Raw genomic sequence first — 22314 nt, forward strand, 5'->3', positions numbered from 1 at the left:
TGTATACCTATACTCAGGTGAAATTCCCATGTCCTTTTTTTATGCAATTTTTTTAACCTTGCACATAATAAGAAATCATTAAGTTTGTAAGTTTCCGTTGGAAATTAGCATTTAATAGTATCTATGAAGCACTGACTCCGACATTGACACTGGACACGACACGGATACCGGTCTAATGTCTAAAATATAAAACATCGAAATACTGCTTATATATAAATATAAAAAAATATATATATAATTAAAAATCAGAAAAATAAAACAGTTGAACATAATATAAACCTTCAAAAAAAGAAAAGGAAACCGAAACCGAAACACAAATGAAAACGGAATACTGAATAGAAATAAGAAAATGAAACAAAGATGAATAGAAAAACAAAAAAACTTTACTGCTAAAAACAACAAAAATTAATGTTGCTTGAAGAAAGAATGATGAGGAGTGATGAAAAAACTTAAATAGCAAGTGGAGGATGAGAATAATGTGTAGAAAAACTCAACACAAGAATAGAAAGCAAACATGCAGAAGAAAAAATAAGAAGAAAAGAGGGAGTTTTAATGATTTTTTAACATTTTTAACTTTTAACTTTTTTTATTTTAAATTTTTTTTTTTGGAATGAGCCACTTTGGAATCGTGTCTTCCATCCACAGCTGTGTCACCGCCGAATCTGCACCGTGTCGCAACTAAAAAAAGCATTTTAATTTTTGGATACTTATAAAAAAGTGTCAGAGACGTGTCCGAGGAGTGTCCAGGGGTGTCGGTGTCATGTCTGTGTTGGACACCTCGACTCTTCTTCCTTATGCAGTGTTTGTTTCGTAGAATAGTATCAATGCATTGAATTGTATATTTTTCAATAAAAACTTACTATATATAGGTTTTTATTATGTGCAATGTTGTATAAGTTAGAAAAACTATTTTTTTTCTGGGCATAATTTCTATGCTTTGGATTACAATGTTGAGTAAAATTAAAATAGTTTATTATGAAGTTGATAGTCAAACTTTGCTCAATTAATAAAGTCCTTTGGTAAGGCTTTAAGGTGGGAACATCTATACTTGCTCTATTTTACTACTCTTGTTATTCTCACTTTTCTTATTGTTGCAACTCTTACAATTGAATCCATGCTAGTCTTTACCGGAAAACTAGAGGCAGTTGTTCTTTCTAGGCACTTCTGATCGATAATAAGTTTGTAATTTGTATACAAATTTAAATATTTTTCTTTATCAGCTTTGTTAATCCAATGCTACAATAAGGGTGCAAAAATGTTAGCTGGTAGCGCATGAGGCAGGTCTAGTATGGATAGATCCTCTGCAATTTTGGTACAAACTGCAGCATGGAGTGCGTTTTTGCTTTAAATGAAAATTTTCTCTCTTAAACTCAAAAATTTGTTTAAATGAAATAAGCTGGAAAAGTAATTTTTGTTTAGATGAAAAAAATTTCACTTAAAAAAAAACACGCTACAACATGTTGTTCGTGCCAAAACTACAAATATCTGTATCCTGATATTGACAATGCAACTTTGTTTAGACATGATTTATCTCTATACGTTGGAATAGATTTGTCAAGAAACAATTTTTTATTTTATTTAGCAATATTACTGTGTGCATAATTGATGAGTTATTGACTCATATAGAAAATTAAAAGGCTTATGGCTCATTTCATTGAATTAAATCTATAAGTTGGTGCAATTAATTGGAATATTCAATGAAATATATGATTGCTGGAAATTTGATTAATTATTTAAATATTAATGGTTGGCATTTGAATTTTGAAGGGATTAGAAAAAAATTGGCAATTGAAATTGAAGCGAAGGATTGAACTAATGCTGGACACATTTGTGGGCACATAAACTTCCGATTGTGGAGACATAATGCTGACAAAGCATATAAAAATAAAATTTTCTGAAAAAAAAAGACAGCTTTATTACATCTGTTATTACATTTTAGAGATGCAAAATTTTAAGTTTTTGTACAGTTTTATGTAACAACGTCAGTTAGGATATTTTCTCCTTTCTTTTTTATGAGATTTTGAGGTGGGGTTACATTCCTTCTTTCTCGTAGTTTTATAATGGAGCAGTAGTTTCTTACATTTTATATTCTGCTGTAAGCTCTTTTTGTTGAATACCATTTTTTTTCTGCAATATATTTCAGTTTCTTTTTCTTTATTTCTATTATATTTTGCTAATTTCTTTGGGATTGAGTAAGGATAAATTTATTCTTTTACCCATTACAATGAACTAAGCACTAAATGTAACTCAATTTATCAACTTTAATCTAACACTTTTGATTATAAACTTAATGTTTCTCTGTTTTATGTATTTGGGGTTGATGAAAAGAAATTTATGATTAAGAAATTGTAAACTTTCTTAAACTAAGATCAAAATGCTTGTTATAAATTATTTAAGGATAAAAGTTGATAATAATGTGGTCATTTAGGTTTTAATCTCATTTAGGTTTAATCTTAATACTGAGCATTTTGGGGTTTATCTAAGGGATTAGGAAAGCTAAATTCGTTCTAGAATAAATTAACCAAGAAATTGAGATTAAATATTTTAGAAGACTTGATTATTAGATTGAGCTGTATTTTAGGTTATATACGTATTTTATGCAAGAAAAAAAGGATAAGAAATTTTGAACTCAATCTACTTCTTAATTAATTTACAACTCAGTTTCATTATCTTATTTAGTTATATTATGCAATTTAGTTTTATTTATAATCAGTCCTTTCCATCTGAATTTTTAATTCTATAATTAATTAAATTTTTCAGCACTTATGCTTTTATATTTTGCACTTTATTTAATTTTTTGGTTTATAATTCTACTCTATTTTTGACTCAATTACTAATATTTTTGTAGTTTGGTATTTGACATTAATCCCTGTAGATGATAAATCTATTTTGTTACTTTAACGATTTGATGTACTTCCCAAAAATTTATCAATAATTCTGTCAATTTAAATCACTATTATAAAAGAAGGCAATACTGGACCAAATAAAAACTATAATCATGGTCACGAGTTTTTGAGTCTATTAAAAAAAGAGACATTGTAATTTTATATCTTATTTCTCTTTGTTTTGGTTTTTAATTTTTAAAATTTATATTTTAAAATTATTTTTAAAAATAAAAATAAAAATAAAATTATTTTAACAAATATTTTTTAACTTTTAAAAAGAAAAAATTGTTTTTAAAAATATAAAATAAACAAGCTTTTAGTCTTTTCTGTCTTTTTTTTTTCTTTTTCTAATCTTTTATGTTTCTCTACTTTTATACTTCAGAAATAATTTTCTTTTACCTAATATTCACTAACTAAAATATTAAATTTTTTTTTACCAAAAATTTAAAAAAATCAAAAATATTTTGTCTTTAATCCTAATCTTACATCTTATAATTTTTTTAAAATTTTATTATGTTTCCATTATATTTCTTACTACTAAACTTTTAAAATTTACTTCATATCTTAATTATATAAAAAAAATCCCTATATATTTCAATAAAAAATAATAATAATTTGAGATTTTTATAATAATAAAATTTTATCTTATTAGATAAATCAGTTACATAAATAGTATGATATCATTGGGCTCAATAAAAATTAAATTTAAAGATTTTAAGTAAAAATTAAAATTTGCATAATTTTAAAAATAAGAAATAAGTAGACCAGGGTGTACTTAAGATAGTATTTCCACCTAAAATTAAATGTAATGGTTGAAATTTTGCCAAATTGTGAAAATGATAGCAAGGCCATGGCTAGTTTACAATAAAATTGCCAATTTAAGTAGAAGTTTTGAAAATAGGAGAAAACATAGATCCAAAGTAAAAAAATATTTTTAGATGGGACATGATTTTCTTATGCCGGTGTAAGTCTAAAAACTCTTACACCTAATTTGAGCCTTTCATTTAACTTAAATCTAATGGGTTATAATTTATTACTTTAATAACTATTAAATTTTAGTTAAATAAAAGGTTCAAATTGGTTGTAAGAATTTTTAGACTTACACTGGTGTAAGAAGATTCTTTTTTTTTTTATATATATTATGGAATACAATAGTTTGAGAAAGAAAAATCGTGTTTGAGAAGAATAAACCAGATTAGATATCATTTCTATAACTTTAACATTTGTAATATTTGAATAAAAATAAGTCTTATTAAAAAACACTATATTTTATATCTTTTATGTAAACTATAAAAATAACTCTAGATAGTGTGATTATTTCTTAACATGGTGGAAATTTTTCAGAATTTGTCCCTTGAATTTTATTTTTCTTAGTATTGAAAGATTTTTTTTCATATAAATGTTCTTTTCATTTTGTTTTAATTATATTTTTTGTTATTATAAAAGTTGTCCATATTTTGTAAGTATTTTAAGTTTTTTTTTTGTTTGTTAGAATTCAGTTTCTAAATTATTTTAAAAGTCAAGATTTAGTTTCTCCAGTCAACTCATCATGTGATTAGCTAGATAATAAAAAATCTAACTCATTATTGTTATATTATTTAATTTTTAATATTTTTATTTAAAATTAATATTTACAAACAAGTAATTGAACATAATTTAAATGTTTACAAAAATAATTTTTGGAACCTTTAACAAGAAAAGAATGGAGATTATGATTTCATGAGACTTTTTTATAAATATTTAAAATATCTTCAAAAACTTATTTGTAAATATTAGTTTTTAAAAATATATTAAAATATTAAATAATGTAATAATGATTAGAACTAAACCCTAACACAAAACTTTATTAGGACTTGTCACAAGAAATATTACTTTTATAGGCGTTTACGATGAAAAATGACAGTTTGTAAACAAATAATCCAAGAGTAATCTGGAGACTGAATTTAAGTCCTTTCGGGCTCTTTTAAGTGTGTTATAATTAAAATGATTAAATAGACGTCGTGCAATAAATTAATGAGCAAGAAAAATAAACAGTAACAACATAAAACATTTGAGTTTTTACAGAAAACTTGCTTAAACAAGAACTAAATTGCAAAAACGGAAAGCAAAACAAAGCAAACTAAAAGTGAATACAGAAATGTAAATAATACATGAAAATAAACTTACGACTCCTAACAATGACAAGCAACAACTATATATCTCCTTGTAGCTAATATCTGGTGCGGTGCAGGTTTTCAGCATCCAAAAAAATTTTAAGTGCGATATCTGAGTGCAAAAAAGTCGTCTGTGGTAAAATGAAATTTTGAAGTATTTATAGGTAGGAGGACCACTGTCGTTCTCCTTCTTTTGCGGGCACTTCTTAGCAACTGCCTTCCATACGTGTTTGCCTTCAACTGCTGCTACCATAATCCATTATAGCTTATAATTGTGCTGTCAGTTGGAGCTTCTTCCATAATTACTATCGCCCATGATATTTCTTCATGTTTGTTGAACCTTTATCTGGTGGTAACTGCAGGTAATTACTTCTGAGCCTTGTAATCATTTTTTAGTCTTATCATGACTCTTATGAACTTATAATATTTTCCTTTTATTTTTCTATTTTTCGAACGTTTCTGAGAGAAATCTAAGAGGCACATTTAGCATTATGAACTTAGAATAATTTCTCCTCCATTTTTATTTTTTAACTAATTCTGGAGAATCTTGAAAGCTCTTTTGGTCTCGTGGCCTTAGAACATTTCCTCTGCTCACTCCTGTTTTTCGAGCAATTCTGTAGGAAATATGGAACTCAACCAGGTTTGTGGACTTAAAATATTTTTTGATCATTTCCTATTTTTCGAGCAATTCTGAAGGGAATTTGAAACTTAGTCAAGTTTGTGAACTTAGAATATTTTCTAACCACTTCCTGTTTTTCGACAAATTCTGGGTGTCAAAGACTTACAAATCTTCTAAAAACTCCTCGAAAAGACATTCAATCTTGTGGACTTAGAATTTCTTATTAGTCCTATTTTTCAAGTAATTTTGGATTTTGGGTGTGAGGAACTTGAAAACTCTTCAAAATTCCTTGGAAAGCCTCTAGTATTGTAGTATTTTCCTTTTAGTCCTGTTTTCAAACAATTTTGGATCTCAGAGACTTGAAAACTCCTTGAAATATGGTTCCCGGAAGACCTCCAGTCTTGTAGACTTTAAATAATTTCTTGCCAATACTATTTTTCAAGCAACAATGAACTGCTTTATGTTCCTTCAAAACTACTCGAAATATGGTTTCTCTCTTTGATGAAGAATAAGGCTCTTCATGATTCCTTACAATTTTCTAGCACGCAAAGGCTCTTCTCTAGACTCTGAAAACTCCTGAAAAAGTAAATCCTTCACTATAATTTTGTAACTTAGAAAATTTTTCTTACTTCAAACAAAAGGATAAAAAAATATAATTACGCCTTTTAGTTTTAATACTGTTGTGGTATACAATCTTTATTCAATTAGAATTATCATTAATTAGTTGCCATAAGAATTTTAATCTATGCTCACACTAATTTTAGCAAGCTCTCAAAACTAATTTAAGGAATTTAATCCATAAATTTGAAAGGATATTATATATTCTTTAAATTAATGACGATAATTCTTCTAATATCGTGGAGATTAAAAAATATTTACATCTTTTTTAAATAAAATACTAACACTATTATTTATTAATGCAAAATTAATAGTCATAATTATTCCACGTGCGAGGAAGTATAAAATACCCTCTTAATTTATAAGGCACTCTAGACATTACCATTTAAGAAACCAAAATTGCAGTCTAAATTAGAATGATCAAAAGTGCAATAGAAAAAAAAAACAGCAACTTAGTGAATTCAGTGATTTCAGATTGCAAAACAACAGGTTAAGTGGTGTTCAAGTTTGTTCTCAGTTATATATTCATCTTGTAACTCTATTGTAGTTTATATGTCCCTAAAGAATTACCCTTCTAACAAAGAAATAAGAAAAAAATAATCACATAAGAATATAATGTGGAAACTCCAAAAATCAAAGAAAAAACCACGGTCGTTGACATTTTACAACCAGAGAATGATACTATGTGAAAATTTTACAACGCATAAACTATTTTCCCTTGCCCCAATCACATCAACACTCTCCAAAGCAAATAATTAAACTAAACCTCACAATACTCTAATACAAAAGTATAAGAAAAGTCAAATACAAACTTAAAGTGTTTTTGACTAGGGTGCCTTGATATCATGAACTCAAGTCTATTATATAGCCTTGTTCACTCACTCCCTTGTTCATCTCAGACGATGTGAGACTTCTTCCAACATACCTTGAACAATGTGAGATTTTCAAGATATACTATTTTTATTAATCCCAATAATCTCCACCATGATTAAAATATACACATCTTCTATTTTCATTGCCTATACTAGTAATCATTATCTATACCGACAATCATACTCCACCATAAAGAATATACTCACTTGGAATTAAACCACTCCAAAAAAAAAATTTCACCACACATCCTGCATTAATGCTTATGTACACTTATCGCACACCTTGTATCAATGTTAGCCAATGCCCGTGGACAATTACCACACACCCCGAAATGAGAGAGACAGTCGAAGCATCTATCTCAGAGTTTCTTTTCAATGCTCCTCCACTTGGACAATTTTTCTTAACATGCCCAGACTTTCCACATTTCTAGCATACCATAGTGTTTCTATGGTTCTTCTTCCCGTTAAGCTCACTTCTAACAACCATCACTGAGTTTGTTGCCATACTCTCGTCACTTTTTATTCTTTTTTCTTCATAAAGAATCTTATTAGCAACTTTATCATAGGAAGACGGAAGAGACCAAATGAGTCTTAATGCTATATCTTCATCTTCAATCTTGACTACAATAGCCTCTAATTCAGAGACAATCTCATTAAGTTTACTAAGATGATCAGAGACTTTCATATCAACATCAATGCGTAAATTATGAAATTACTCCTTCAATAACAGTCAATTTGAGATGGATTTTGCTTGATATAAGCCTTCGAGTTTCTCCCAAAGTTCCTTAGCTGTCGACATCTTCTGCACGTTTGTAAGAACATTCTTAGCTAGACACAAGCGAATTGCACTTGCAACTCTCAAATCTAGTTCCTCCCACTTCTCTTCCTTCGTGTTGGAAGTCTTTCCTTTCCACGCCTTGTGTAATCCAGATTGTATCAGCACATCCTTGACTTGTTTTTGCCACAAGCCAAAATTGATCATTCCATCAAATTTCTCTATATTACATCTGACAACACTTGGGAATGACATTGTAGCACTTCAACGACTAAGGATAATTCTCCAACAAGGAATTAACCTTTTCTGATGTAGAAGATCAGACTAAGCTGTAACCACAAAGCATACTAAGAATATCCTACCGAACCATAAGCTCTGATACCATTGTTGGAAAAAGAAGAAAATTACCTTTACTCCTTGAGAATTATCTTTCTAATAGAGAAATAAGATAAAAACAATAACACAAAAATATAACGTGAAAAATCCAAAAACCGGAGAAAAAACTACAATTGTTGATACTATATGAAAATTTTACAAAGCATAAACTATTCTCCCTTGCTCCAATTACACTCACACTCTCCAAAATAAGTAATTAAACTAAACCTCACAACACTCTAATATAAGAGCATAAAAAAAGTCAAATACAAGCTTAAAGTATTTTTGACTGGGATACCTTAATACTATGGATTCAAGTCCATTATATAGCCTTGTTCACCACTCTCTTGTTCATCCCAGGCGATATGAGACTTCTTCCAACATACCTTAAACAATGTGGAATTTTCAAGATGTACTATTTTTATCAATCCCAACACTATATAACACTTCTTAGTAGCTAATGCAAATTTTCATGTAATTGTTTCAACCATCTTTTGTACAAGCAACAGTAATAAAACCATAACATAAATTCAATCAACTACCATATACTCATTGATAAATATCAAAGTGCAATATACCCCTAACAAGAGAGAAAGAGAAACTTACCCATTATCTTTCGATGTTTTATAACACATCCACTAATGATACACTAATTCGCAACAAAAAATATTGTCCACTTCTATTTCATACATGCTTTCAGATAGATACACATCAGCATTTCACAATATCTTACCAGTCATTAGCTACAATTACTATGCTCTCTTTCTAAAATACTTCGGAGCTGGCTTTTTTATAGGTTTTTGTGACACACTTTTGCTTCCTTTCTCAATCGGTTCAACTTTCTCTAACTTGCTATCAGCTTCCTGAATAAATCCATTCTTCTTGCCTTCTTTTGACTTCCTTGTCTTGTTTGACAGTTTTACAGATGCCTTTGGTTTCTCAGCTTTATTTTGTGCTTCCCCTTTTGACTCAGCAGTAGCAGAAAGTTTAGATTTAGTTTTCTTAGTTGGATTTACCCCTCGTGGTTTGACTTCTTTGTCTGTCCTACTCTCTGGTAGACGTTCCTGAGCACTCTCTGATTCCTTAGTTTCATATACAATGGCCTGCTTTCTCTTTTTTGTCTTGTTGGATCTTGATTCACGATTACTGGCAGTTTTTGGTGTTTTGGTTGCATGCATATTTCCTTCTTCCTCTAAAATATCCTTTCCCTCCTCTTCTTCAACTGAATCTGAAAATGCTCTAACAATATAAATCTGCAGTAATAACATGAAAGGTTCATTAGTTATTTTTAATATATTATCTATTAAAAAACATAGAGGAACTGAGACATTTTAGTTAACATACTAAACTCAGCATGTGTTTCTCAAATAAATAGAAAATTGAATGCATAATTCTCATTTTAAATTTCAAGACAAATGAAACATGTCTTGGAACATGAGACTTTGGCTCTAGCATTTCATAAAATTCAAAGCCTGACAAGAATATCAAGGGATGTTCTCCATCAATTATGTGAAGCGTTTGGGTACACTGCTGATTTGTGCACTTATTCAATAAACTATTTTAAATGATAACTTGTACTATAAATTTAATGATAAAATTTATTAAGCTAAAAATAGCTTATTAAAATAATGAGTCATAAGTTGTTTTCTATAAGCAGCTCATAAGCTCTTTCAAACAGACCCTTAGATGATTTTCTAAAGAAGTCAATTAAAAAAAAATGAAGCCTCTTCAATTAACTTGTTCACACTAATTGGTGTTGACAAATCAATCTAGCCTTATTTGGTGTTGAAGAGAGCTATGGAACAGAGCATTCATCATTGATATTGCAAGCTATAATCTTAACTTCCTATGAAACAAGTGAATGACCCCCGGGACTAATCACTATTACACAAGCAGTTAAAATTGTGAGCTTAGGTGCCAGGACAGAAAACAAGGCCACTGTTCCAAATCAAACAAATTAAGGACTTTACCACTGTGCCCATTTTCCCGGAAGGAAAGAGAACAATAGAGCTACTAGTTAGTAGCTTGGCATTTCCTCATGAGTAACCAGTATTTTAATTCCAGGAAGTCCATATGTGAAGCATGTCACCTTAGCAAACCAACTATAAGAGGCTTTCCTAAAGAAGCCAATTTAAGAAAAATTCACCTGAAATGTTTATACCTTGAGAAAAAACCTCTATTGTTTGTCATGATTGAAGCATGCATATAGATACAATGCTTCATTCACTTAAAGATGACAAAAGTATGACTTAGTGCATCCAAAGATTGGAGCAAAAGACAATCACAGTCGGACAAGACGCAGTTGCACCCTGCTGACTTGGCTGCAGACTAGGTGGGCCGTTGAACTGGTTGAGGTCATCAAAGGTCAACTAGGGTTCGAGCAAAAACAAAAGGAGACATAACTCAGTTATGATGTAGGGACTTAGGGTTAGAATAGAAATTTAAGTCAAGTCATTCAAAATTGAGCCATATCCATCAAGCTATGATCAAACTGGGCCATGATCCAGATCTGAATCTAGAATTTCATGAAATCAATCTGAAATCTTGATTTTACAATTTAACTCCCAATTTTATTGCAATTTGAAACTCGGGCCTTCAAAAATGTAAAATTCCAAAATTTTACAATTCAACTCCCAATTTAACTACCATAGACATTTTTACCAAGCTAAATTTTTTAGGGAGCATTTGAAAGAACTTCTACAAATGGTATTTGATCTTATGAAAATGACTTTGGCACCTATAATATTTTTTTATTTATTTCAATAGGTTTCATAACAAAATTTATGGTATGAAGTCATGTTCGGTTCATAAAATAAGCAATTAATTAAATTTTTTGTCCAAACACACCCTTAGTTACTCTATAATTGATGATGATAAAGTATAACAACTTTAGAACTTACAGGTTAAAATAGAGTTACAAGGGAATTGGTTAAATATATTACCTTAAATCTTGCAGCTTCAATCAATTCAAAAACAAGTGCATCACCATCATCCAATTTATGATCCAGTGCAAATGCTCTCCAGCCACCACTAAGCCCACATCTTTTGCCAATGTAAATAGCCTCATATTCAGAGCCATTTTCATCTTCTAAAATCATGTCATACACAGTTTTTGGGAGGTGTTCCTCACAAAATTTAGAAGGAAGACCCTGGCAGAATAAAGAGAAAATAATAAATTAGGAAGAATAGCATGTTACATTTATTAAAAATCTAAACAAAAGAAAAAGAGCTAGCAAATTATGTGAAGTCAACATAGATAAATTTTCTGAATTGCTACCTACCAACCAAAAGCAGCTATAAACATGAGACCGAACCATTGACTTGACAAATGATGGATTTGAAGACTTCAAATTGTTTTGGAGTGCCTCTGCAGCCTCCAAAGCACAAACTCTTTCCTCTTTTGTTGCTTCTTTGATTTCATCTAGTGGCCTTGCAGCATAACTGAGCATCCCATAACCATGTTATTATATTTCATTAGCAATAGAGAAAAGTGATTAAGTAAGTAATTAACCACCTTCCCCAAGATGAAGAATTTGACCTTGACCTCTTTCGTAATGGTGGAAGGTTTATGCTCCCCTATGATTGAAAGAAATATACACACTATCAAGTATAAATTTTCTACTAGACTAACACATACATTGGAAATGAATTGCACGTGATACATTATCTTTAGAGACAAAAATTATTGATTATTTTTCTAAAATTACCCAACATTGGAGAACCAAATATGGGTGCTCATTATCATCCATGGTCTTTAAAAAGGTGTTTGCTACCGTGCCCATAAACTTGAAAGGGCATCTGATACCCTACTTAAATCGACGATTATGATTGTTTTAATATCTTAAAGATTAAAAGGACTTTTATGTTTTTCTAAGATGGACCACTAACTTCCTACTATCTATTATACCTATTTAATATAATATTAACGGTTATGGTTGTTCACATATGAAAGGCATAAAATGTTCTCTTAATTTTCAAGGCACCATAGAAATTATCTTTTAAAAAATATATTTATGAAACATTTTAGTAGCTATTAAAATTTCCAAGAACAGGAAGAATTCTTGGGTTCTTCTAAATTGGTGGTTCCCATTCGTAGATGCTCTTGGAAGCCATATTTGACCCTAGAGAAAATCTATGTTCACCTTTGAAAGAATGAGGACCCAATCCAATTGCCAACCATTGAGAGAGCGTATTGGGCTCAACAAGCATAGTGAGTGTAAACTAAAATTTCAAAAACGATAATGAAGAATGACAATTCCAATGTAATAAAATTATATCTAACAACATACCAGTATTAAGCATAAAAAAGAAAAATTAATATTTTATTTGAAAAACCCTTTAATATTTAGGAAAATATTACAGGACAAACTCCAAAAATTATTTCAATATATCAAGAAATAATAAGAATATCCTTTTTGCTCTCTTTACACAGGAGATACAAAAATATAGTGTTTTTCAATAAGACCCACTGTTATTCAAATACTACAATTTTGCAATACTAAGGAATAACAAAATTGATGCCTAAACCCAATGTATTTTTCTCACCCTCAAAATTTACACACTCCATTTTTCTCTAATTTCACATAAGAGGATTTGTTTTTTCTGCTTGTGCTCGATGCCCTCCTTCATCGATCAAAAACATCTATTGACAGATAGAGATAAAAAAAGTTATGTGAATCCATAAAAAAATGTGGCACGTCACATTTTCCATTTGGTAAATTTATTGCACCACAAGCAAGTTATAGCCCAGCTAATAATTGCACCTCCATCTACGTTTTCAAGGTTGATGAAAATTTCAACCTTTGCATTTATTTGGCTGGACCTAACAGAATGGTGCTGCAAAGTATCTCACTGTCTCTTATGAGTATTGTTAACCCTTTATTGAGGTATTTAGCTTTATAGGGTGATACACACCTTACAATGAGTTTTTCAAGTTTACACAGAACTTGTAATTTCATTTTGTGATTGTGACTATTTTGTTACATAGACATAAGAAAACGGGGCCAAACCCTGTAAATTCTGTGTCTGCAGTCATTTCTTTGTGATGTTTTGTGTGTATTCCCGTCATCCATCATTGATGTGTGCAGATTTTACCAACAAAGAGAAAACCAATTCCAGCACAGATGCCTAGTATACAAGTTTTATCCAATCATACTAGCTTAAGATATTCCATTATCCAACTCAAGTTGCTGTTTGATTCTACATTATGGTATTTGAAATATAATATTACTTACATCTTCATGGTATGAACAAATTGGGTTTCGTACGCGAGACGAACGCCTAGGTTCCACTACACCATTAATCTTGGATTTCAATTTACGAAGATGATGCTGCACAGGGAAAGGGAGAGAAATAAGTCAATCAAATCCTGGTTCTTTGCAGAGTAAAACCAAATAAAAAACAAGTTTACCTGTGTCTTCTTTGGAGAACTTGTGATTTCGGTCAAATTTTTTGAAATCCTCGAAATTCCTAAATCCTTGGTAGCAAAAAGTGAAACAAAGTATATAATTATCAAACAATCATCAAAATTAAAACAGTAAAAAACACCATGATATACCAACATTTACAAGCGAGAAAAAAAATAGACATATCTAAAACAATATCAAAGTCTTTATACATGCATACATCATAGTGATGTTCACAAAGTTTAATCGGAGTTATAAACAAAGATATAAGAATGGCGACTTATATTATTATCTATAACAAAATGCTAAATTACCTCAAACCTCCTCTTGTTTTCTTCAAGTCTTTGTTTTCGAGCCTCTTCGTATTTATTGTTGGTGCGACCCTTTGCCATCTACAAGTGCATAAAATGGATTAAAATGAGTCTTTCTCTGATATCAGATTAACCTATAAACTTACTTGGTCAAATACATATACCTCACTAACTATTATCCAATAGAAATGAAAAATGTGAAATGTTTTTCAAAGGCATGTCTTAGAAGACAAAAGTTGAAAACTTTTTACTTTTCCCATTTCATTTTTTTCTCTAGGACAATCGGTAACAGTAGCATAACCAAAATGGGTCCACAAAAATTAGTTTTGTGAAGAAAGGGGTTTTTAATATTCCCCAGACACAGAACCCGAACGAAGAAATGCAAGAAAATTGGGGAAAGCAGAGAAGAAGGGTTGTGCGTTATTACGGATAATTAGAGAAAGAAGATCAGGAGAAGAAGGCGTTGTGCTTGAGCAACCCCTCCACGCTGTAAAAGGTTGCAATTCGATTTTCAAACATCTTATTGTCGTTGCCTAGTTTACCCATGCAGGCCTAACGGCTAGAAAATGGAAAAAAAAAATTGTAAATAATAAATATGTATTTTTTTTTTAATTATAATCCTGAATTATTTTAATTTTAACTTTATAAAAACATTATTTGAGCTATTCAGTAAACGAAAACTATTAATATTTATGATTTAGGAGACTCACGTAAAATTTTTTCTGTAAAAAAAAAAAATCACTCTTCTCAATTCATTTTTTTCCTGTAGAAGAAATTATGTTCCAATTCATTTCAATATTTAAATTTAAATATATTCCTTTATTAAAATAAGGTTTTAGTCTAAAAAATTACAATTTTTTTTTGCTTCCACATTTTAAAAAATAATTCAAATAATTCCCTCAAAAAAATATATGATCCCTCAATTACTAGTTTGCTGTTTTTCTCTTGTATCTACATATGTTAACTTAATTTATTTATCTAGAATAATATAAAAGAGAGATAATCAAGTGATGGAAAAAGACAGGTCTTCTATTCTTTTTCATTTGATTTTCCTTCAAAACTTTACCTCCTTCTTAACTAATCATTATTATCATTGTCACTGATTTAAAATTTAAAAATAATAATAATATTTCATTATTAAATGAATGTACGACGAAATACATTACTACAACTTAACTTACAAATTATTAAATAAATGTTATTATTTTATTAATAATAATAACAGTCATATTTGCAATGCTTTTAAATTTGCCATTGTTGTTTCCTCCGTTCAAAGATCTCCTCCTTCAGAACAAAATGATCACTACTCTCCTTCTTCTCTACAATTTAACTTTCTATCTTTCCATTATCCATCAATAAAACGTTTTTAAAGGTAAGATTTTTATTTTTCTTTTTATTATCCTTCTTTCTCTTTTTATTCTCTTTTATATATATGTTTACTTCTCTATTTTTTTTTTTCATTCTGTCATCCAATGTTCATATATTAAAAAAAAAAAAAAAAAACTCCCAAGCAACAAGTATGTTGCATTAAATTTTTCTTTCTTTTTAATAATTTTTTACTCCTTTTTGTTGTTCTTTCAATAATATTTTGTTCATCAATAATTTTTTTTTTCATTCATGTTATCATTCAATAATATATACTTTTACTTTTATTTCATGATTTTTTTGCTTATATTATTATTCGATTATGTTGTGTTGATTGATGATAGAAATGGAAACAACTAGAGGATCTCTATCTTTGTTATCATTAAATGATTTTGTTTTGGTATTTTAAAAATATTTAATATATATTTTTACAATAAAATATGTGTTATATGTTTATTCCTTTTATAAATAATTTATTGTTTATTTTAAAATATTTTTTAAATTAATTATAGAACCATGTAACGTGTTCATTCTTTTTATTGTCATTCTATTATTTTAAAAATTGCATATTTAAGTTAGATGCAACAAATACTACACTGGGTGCATGAGCTTTGCATGTTCAACACAAGTTGAGGCAAAAAGGTCACCAAGATTGTCATTTGTAAGACAGGGTCATTTGCCTTTATACAAATATAGGTATATATAAAATTAAATAACATTACGTATCAAACTTAATAAAATGAAACTTTTATTCATTTTTTATTAAAAATTTAGATTTTCAATTTTCCATATAAGCTCATAACTATATACTGATATTTCATTCTTATGAACAAACCATAAATGAAGGTTAAAGTAGTGGAAAAGTTTACACTTGATATACATGGACTTCAAATGTACTTGGCTAACTGTCTGGTAGTTTGCTAAGAACCGAGTGCTCTGGTTTGTGATCACATTCAAAGTCTAGATGAACAAATGCCCTCTCAACTTCTGGAAGTTTCTCCAGCTTTATCTGTAGGCTCTCTCCGATTGCATGCGCTTCTTTTAAGGGTAAATCCTCTGGCAGCTCAATGTCAACCTATTGCCAATGGAACCAAAATTATAACATCTTTTCTTGGTCATGGCATACTTCCTACCCTTTAAAATTTATGATTCATGATAGTAGAATCTATACATCAACTTTACTTCTACACGTTTAAAGTTTAATTTTTAACACATTTTCTCGTGTTATATACATGGAAGAAACTAGAAAAATAAGAAAAGCATGGACAGCATTGATCAAGAGTTTTTTCCTTCTTGTTTGTTTAACTGTTTTGTTTATTATTGTTGTTCATTTTATCCCACCAGACACTTGTTAAAATATTTCAGGGTCAAATTGGATGTGAAATGAATTTCTCAGGGTGAATGTTTTATCTGAAGTATGAACAGAAATAATTTGCTTTTAAGTACTACAGAAAAGGGGAGGGGATGGGTAGGTAAGGTTAGGTTTTTCCAAGTATCTTTCATTAGAAGGTCAAACTAAATAACAAGTATTGTAAGGTTACAGTCTAATGATAAATAATACTGCTAGAAATTTGCTTTGTATACATACCTCCACAAAATATAGAACGCCAAACGTGTAGGCGCGGACAGTGTCAATGCGCTTAATTTGAGAATGCATTATGACAAGGTATGTCAGCTTCTGTAGAACTTCAGGTGGTGCAGATTGTCCCACTAGTGCAACTGCATAGGAAGTCATCAAACTAAAAACCTCCACAAACAATTTTGCATCCATCCAATATAAGGCAATTAAAAGAAGGTGAGGCTGATCTTAGCCAACCCAAAAAAATTTCTTTATTTTTCTGTATGGAAAAAGAATCCTTTGATAGCATAAAATTTAGGAAGTATTTGACTTTGACTGACACTGAAGAGAATGGGTAAAGCCAATTAGAATAAGAGGAGAACATGTAAGGACTGAGAATTTTATAGTTTCTCTTTTTCTTTCAAAGGCGTTACTTTTTCATCATTTAACTACTAGGAATTTTGATACGGATATAGTAACTGAATTACCTGCATTTTCCATCACAGTGCAAGACCAATTTATAATAGTGTAAATTGCAAGTAAAATAGCACCAACTGGGTCAATCCACCAGTAAAATTTATCACCAAGAACAGCTGCCACTAATCCAACTACATTTGTTACAACATCAAAGTGGTGATCCTGAAAATTGGCATCTGTAAGATGTTGCAACAGTCTATTGACTCAATTTATGAAGCAGTTTGTTATTGAAAGAGGACACTTACATCGGCATAGGCACGGACAATTTTGTTTCCTGAGCTTCTACAATAAAGCCAGAGTGCAAGCTTCACCACAGTTGCAAGTATCATAATAGAGTACAACCATACTAGTTGATCATAAGACATCTTCTCAGAAGGATTATTTTCTATTAGTTGTTCTACAGCCGTGATTAATACCTGAAGGCCTGTAGCAAAATGCATTGATTATATGTTAATCTATTTAGTTCATGTTTCCAAATGAATCTGTGCCTTGCCTCATGTCCTCTCCTCTAAGAGAGTAACTAAAAATCTGAAATTAATTAACTATTACATCTCAATATATAAAAGCTTTTGAGTTACTCTATGAGCAATTGTAAAAACTAAAATGCTAAACCACACAAGTTTTAGGAAACCCCTTTTAATGGAGGCTTAAATATGGAACAAAATTAGGTTCAAGTTCTCAGATTCTAGTGAGATGAAAAGCTAAATACTGTCAATTCTATAAAGCAAAAGACAATGCTATGTTTAAGCATAAAAACTTGAGCATGGGTTGGAGATATTAGTAGCAGCCTTAACTTATCATCAGCTATAACCTAAAGCTGAATGCCATTCTCAAATTCCATAAATTAGAAAATTCTACTCATTAAAATTTCTTTTCAACGGTTGTTGACAAAAGGAGTCTTAAAAGTTTACTAACAATATTCGAACTTTCAACTAGTCGTCATCTCAACACAACAGCAACAGCATAGAAATTTGAGGCATAAAATGTTCCTTTGTAAATATTTGAATAAGTCGTAAGGTATGTCTATCCCAACTGAATTTTGAAGTTACAAGTGCGAAAATTTCACATAAGAAGTTCACCATTGCAATCTGCATCGGCCATACTCATCAAAGGAAAAAGAGAAAATGAAATATCGATGAAAATATTATTTAAATGAAACATCAACAACTTTATCGCATGCACCTCACGGGAGGAAATACTTTTAGATAATGACATTAAGTAACAATAAATGAACAGTTTGAAAGTAAGGAATAAGCTAACTCAATTTGACGCACCAAGTGTTGCCATGACGGCCGCAAAGATAATTATGCCTACTGGCTGCACTCTCAACTTTCCAATAGGGTATTTGTACACATTTATATCCTTCATTGAAAGGTGAGTGAACCAGAGTATGCCACCAGCCATGAAGTCAAGCAGAGAATCCAATGTTGATGCTGCAACAGCTATTGACCCACTCCTTATTGTCACATAAATCTAGATATGTATATGAATATTGTTATTTAGCTGAGGCAGTATCAGCAAGTAAGATATATACAACAACAATCATTAAGGGAGCATATGCTAAAGCAAGTTCAAGTAATCAATTGTTAGAAACTACTTCAGATGAAATTTCCCTAGCATGAAGTGGATCCTATTAAAACATGATAGATAAGGTTATGATTAATGTAATTTGAACTTGGTGGCTACATAAAAGATGCTCAAAACATGCCTTCTATACAGAACAGCTACACGAAGTTTCAGTCAAAAATGATACATCTTATGAATATCACCTTCAATACCAATAAAGTTGCATTTGCATAATTAGAAATCTTCATTGCTCGTTCATGTTGACCTTGTTTTTCAGTGTCTTCTACATCAGGCTGCGCTGATGTTACTATGGAGTCAACTTCCTCAAATGATTTTAGAGTAGCAAATTGCCTTTCATAGTATTCTTTCTCTCCTATAAGTATTGAAACATGTTACTTCAAATAAAAGAGAAGTTTGTGCTTTGGGCGCAGATCATGGTTCTATGACAGTAAAAAGCAATCAAGCATCCTAAAACTAATAGAACAATTCCTTCGTTGTGTTTCAAAATTCTTTCATTAAGTAATCAAACTAAATATTCTATAGTTTTCTCTGGCAGAAAACATAACACAAAGCTGTGAGTTAATAACTATTGGATCAAAATAAGGTTTTGGTACAGGTTCAAATTTGTTTATCTGTTAAAAAATAAAGAATAAATAACCTAGACTGATGCAAAATTTTGAAATGATTCAACAATTGTCACAAATAGCACCTGGCCTTCACCAACAATATTTTTCAAGGTTTATGGACTTCTTGCAATGCTTTCATGGACAATATTCTTCTAATTTGAATTGTCTTGACTGCTACTTCCCTTATTTCTTCCTTTTTTAGCTGATTTGTTTGGAAAAGCATCTTTAATGATTGTTGTCTCATGAACCTTCATTGCTCTTGTGCTTGTCCAGTATACACCAATTCAGCATGTGATATGTTGCTAAGATTGTTGAATTGTTCTAGCAAAATAATACTTTGGATTCAAACTTATCTGGAAGTGTCAAGAACTTATTCCACAACTCTACAACAACAAAAACAATAACGAAGTCTTTTCCCATCAAGCAGGGTTATCTAAATGAATTAGATAGCCCCATAATGTTCTATTGTGAATCATACCTATAGACAAACTAGTGACCTGTTAATGGCTAAGCCTATAGTTTTCATTCATCTCCCTCCACCTCTATTGACACCCTCCATGATCTACTTTCATTACTAGAACTTCAAGCTGAGCTATCATTTTTTCTCCCATAGGTAGTACTCGGATTTTCTCTAATGCATTCATTCAACAACACTGTTAGGGAAATGTTCTCCAAGTAACATGATTTCATTTATAATCAAAGAAGTATTTCTTGGTACTTAAGAGATTGTTTCATTTTCCTGCATGCTTAGGACTTCAAACTCCGTTTTCAAATTCAGCACTAGCATTCGTCCAGCACCATTCACTCCATTGAAATTCCTGTGTTTGACCTTTACCACAATATTTAATGCAATTTTTTGACATTTTATCATGGCTTTTGATTCTTGACTTTGAGAGCTTTGTTCTCAATGTCATAATTTCAACACTTTGAAGTGACCCTTAACCACTACTACTGGAAGCAGTTTATCGTGGAAGAAAACCGAAATTTTCAAAATTTTGAGTTAATTAGATTTATATGATTTCACTTCATGCAGGGTTTCAGTGAGACTGGGAGAAAAACTGGGTAACGAAAAATATAAAACAATCTTATATTGATGTGACTAATTTTATAAGCATGATATAGTACATTCCTTAATCTAATTATGTATCGAGTGCAAACAACTTTCACTCTAGTGAAGGCTGCCTTTTAGTGAGTGATTAAAAAACATTAAGTTACAATTTTTAGAATAATCCATCAAATTAGTCCTTGAAACTATAAATACAGATCAAAATTAGTCGCAAAAATTATGAAAATATCATTTAAAACCTTAAAATTACTAAATATCAGTCATTTTAGTCCTTGTTTTTGTAATTTCAGCAATTAAAACGACAATCATATGGTAATATAAGTATTGAAATAATTGTCATTTGGTAATTTTAACACTAAAATGGCATTTTGCTAATTTTAAGTATTAAATTGATCGGTGATCATAATTTTAAGAACTAATTTGATATATCACTCCAATTTAAAATTTTATAGAGAGAGAGAGAGAGAGAGAGAGAGAGAGAAAGACCTTGGCTTAAGTGGGTGGTAGTGGAGATATGATGATCAAACTCAAAGGGAAACTCAGAGTCGAGGCCAAAACGGACCTTATCGGGAAGCTTGGACAAGAAACCGGTTCTAAGCGAGTTAAAAGAGTTCTCATCATAGTTCTGGTTCCCTAGTAGTGGCCTTGAACCATAATTCTCATCCATTCAATACACTAAACAATGATTTCGCTATCAAATTGAACACTTGATTCGCAGCCTTTCAATTTTGTTTAGAAGAGTAACTTTAACATTATCACACAATCCTTATAATATAATGTGTGTAGGGAAGTTTTAAAACCATTTGACCTTATAACAATGACACTAGCAAACAAGCATGCTGAATGCTGAGTGCTGCATGCCGCATGCTGGCTAGCCAGCTATTAAACTTTGAAGTTGCAATTTGTTCTCGCAGAAACCTTTTTTTAGTTGCAGTTGAACCAATCAACAACGGATGACGAAAGAAACAGTACTCAGAATCTCTTTGAAAATTGGAATACACATTTATTTTAGTACACAAAAGATTAGGTTGAAATGATTTTGATTTAAAAGATAAGTGACGTCAGAATAATAATAATAATATTTGACATCAAAGTTATAGTTTTATGATTAAATTGATGGCGATTTTCTGATTTGAATTTGTTAGCACTCTTCATCTTTCAAAAGACTATTAAAGTAATATCGCTTATAGGAACTAGAATGATGTCAATATAATTTTTCAAAATCCAAAATGATGATCTACTTTCCATTTATTAACAAGTTTCGTTTCCATAAATCTGATGAATTTAATTTCAAGTGTATTTTTGAAATTTGAAGTTATAACTTTTACAATTTTTATAATTAAATTTAACTCCTCTAAAATAATAGAGTTGATTTTAGAGATATAGTATAATTATTGATTAAAAAGATCAACTAAAATTATAATAACTTCATAATTTAGCATACATATTTATACAAATTATTATAATATTAACAGTTAGTTTTTAATAAACAATTATAATTAAAATTTTATCTTTTAAAGTACATTCATCTATTTTAAAAAGTCAAATCTCTTTTTTTATACATTTGAAGTTTCATTGGCTTAAAGTACGTTCGAGAAGTATTGAATTCTTTTTAAACACTTTATTATTGAATAAACTATCCT

The 22314-nt window shown here is 30.2% G+C and overlaps 2 protein-coding genes across 2 annotated transcripts; both read right to left on the bottom strand.

Annotated features, from left to right (window-relative positions):
• Positions 1-7877: 7877 nt before the first annotated feature.
• On the bottom strand, positions 7878-14094 carry LOC113874447 (putative B3 domain-containing protein At5g58280). The gene is made up of 8 exons (XM_027512669.1): positions 14017-14094; positions 13532-13627; positions 11812-11873; positions 11579-11738; positions 11240-11446; positions 10583-10666; positions 9072-9550; positions 7878-8154 (listed from the first exon to the last, which is right to left on the bottom strand). Exons 1-8 carry the CDS (start codon positions 14092-14094, stop codon positions 7878-7880), a joined length of 1443 nt encoding a protein of 480 aa, XP_027368470.1.
• A 2185-nt stretch (positions 14095-16279) lies between these two features.
• Positions 16280-21338, bottom strand: LOC113847717 (metal tolerance protein 4-like). Its single transcript, XM_027476967.1, has 7 exons — positions 21158-21338; positions 19183-19352; positions 18688-18886; positions 17659-17837; positions 17425-17575; positions 16967-17097; positions 16280-16453 (listed from the first exon to the last, which is right to left on the bottom strand). Exons 1-7 carry the CDS (start codon positions 21336-21338, stop codon positions 16280-16282), a joined length of 1185 nt encoding a protein of 394 aa, XP_027332768.1.
• Positions 21339-22314: the final 976 nt, after the last annotated feature.

This window comes from Abrus precatorius, unplaced genomic scaffold (assembly GCF_003935025.1).
Source record: "Abrus precatorius isolate BTA unplaced genomic scaffold, Abrus_2018 Scaffold8, whole genome shotgun sequence".
NCBI lineage: Eukaryota > Viridiplantae > Streptophyta > Magnoliopsida > Fabales > Fabaceae > Abrus > Abrus precatorius.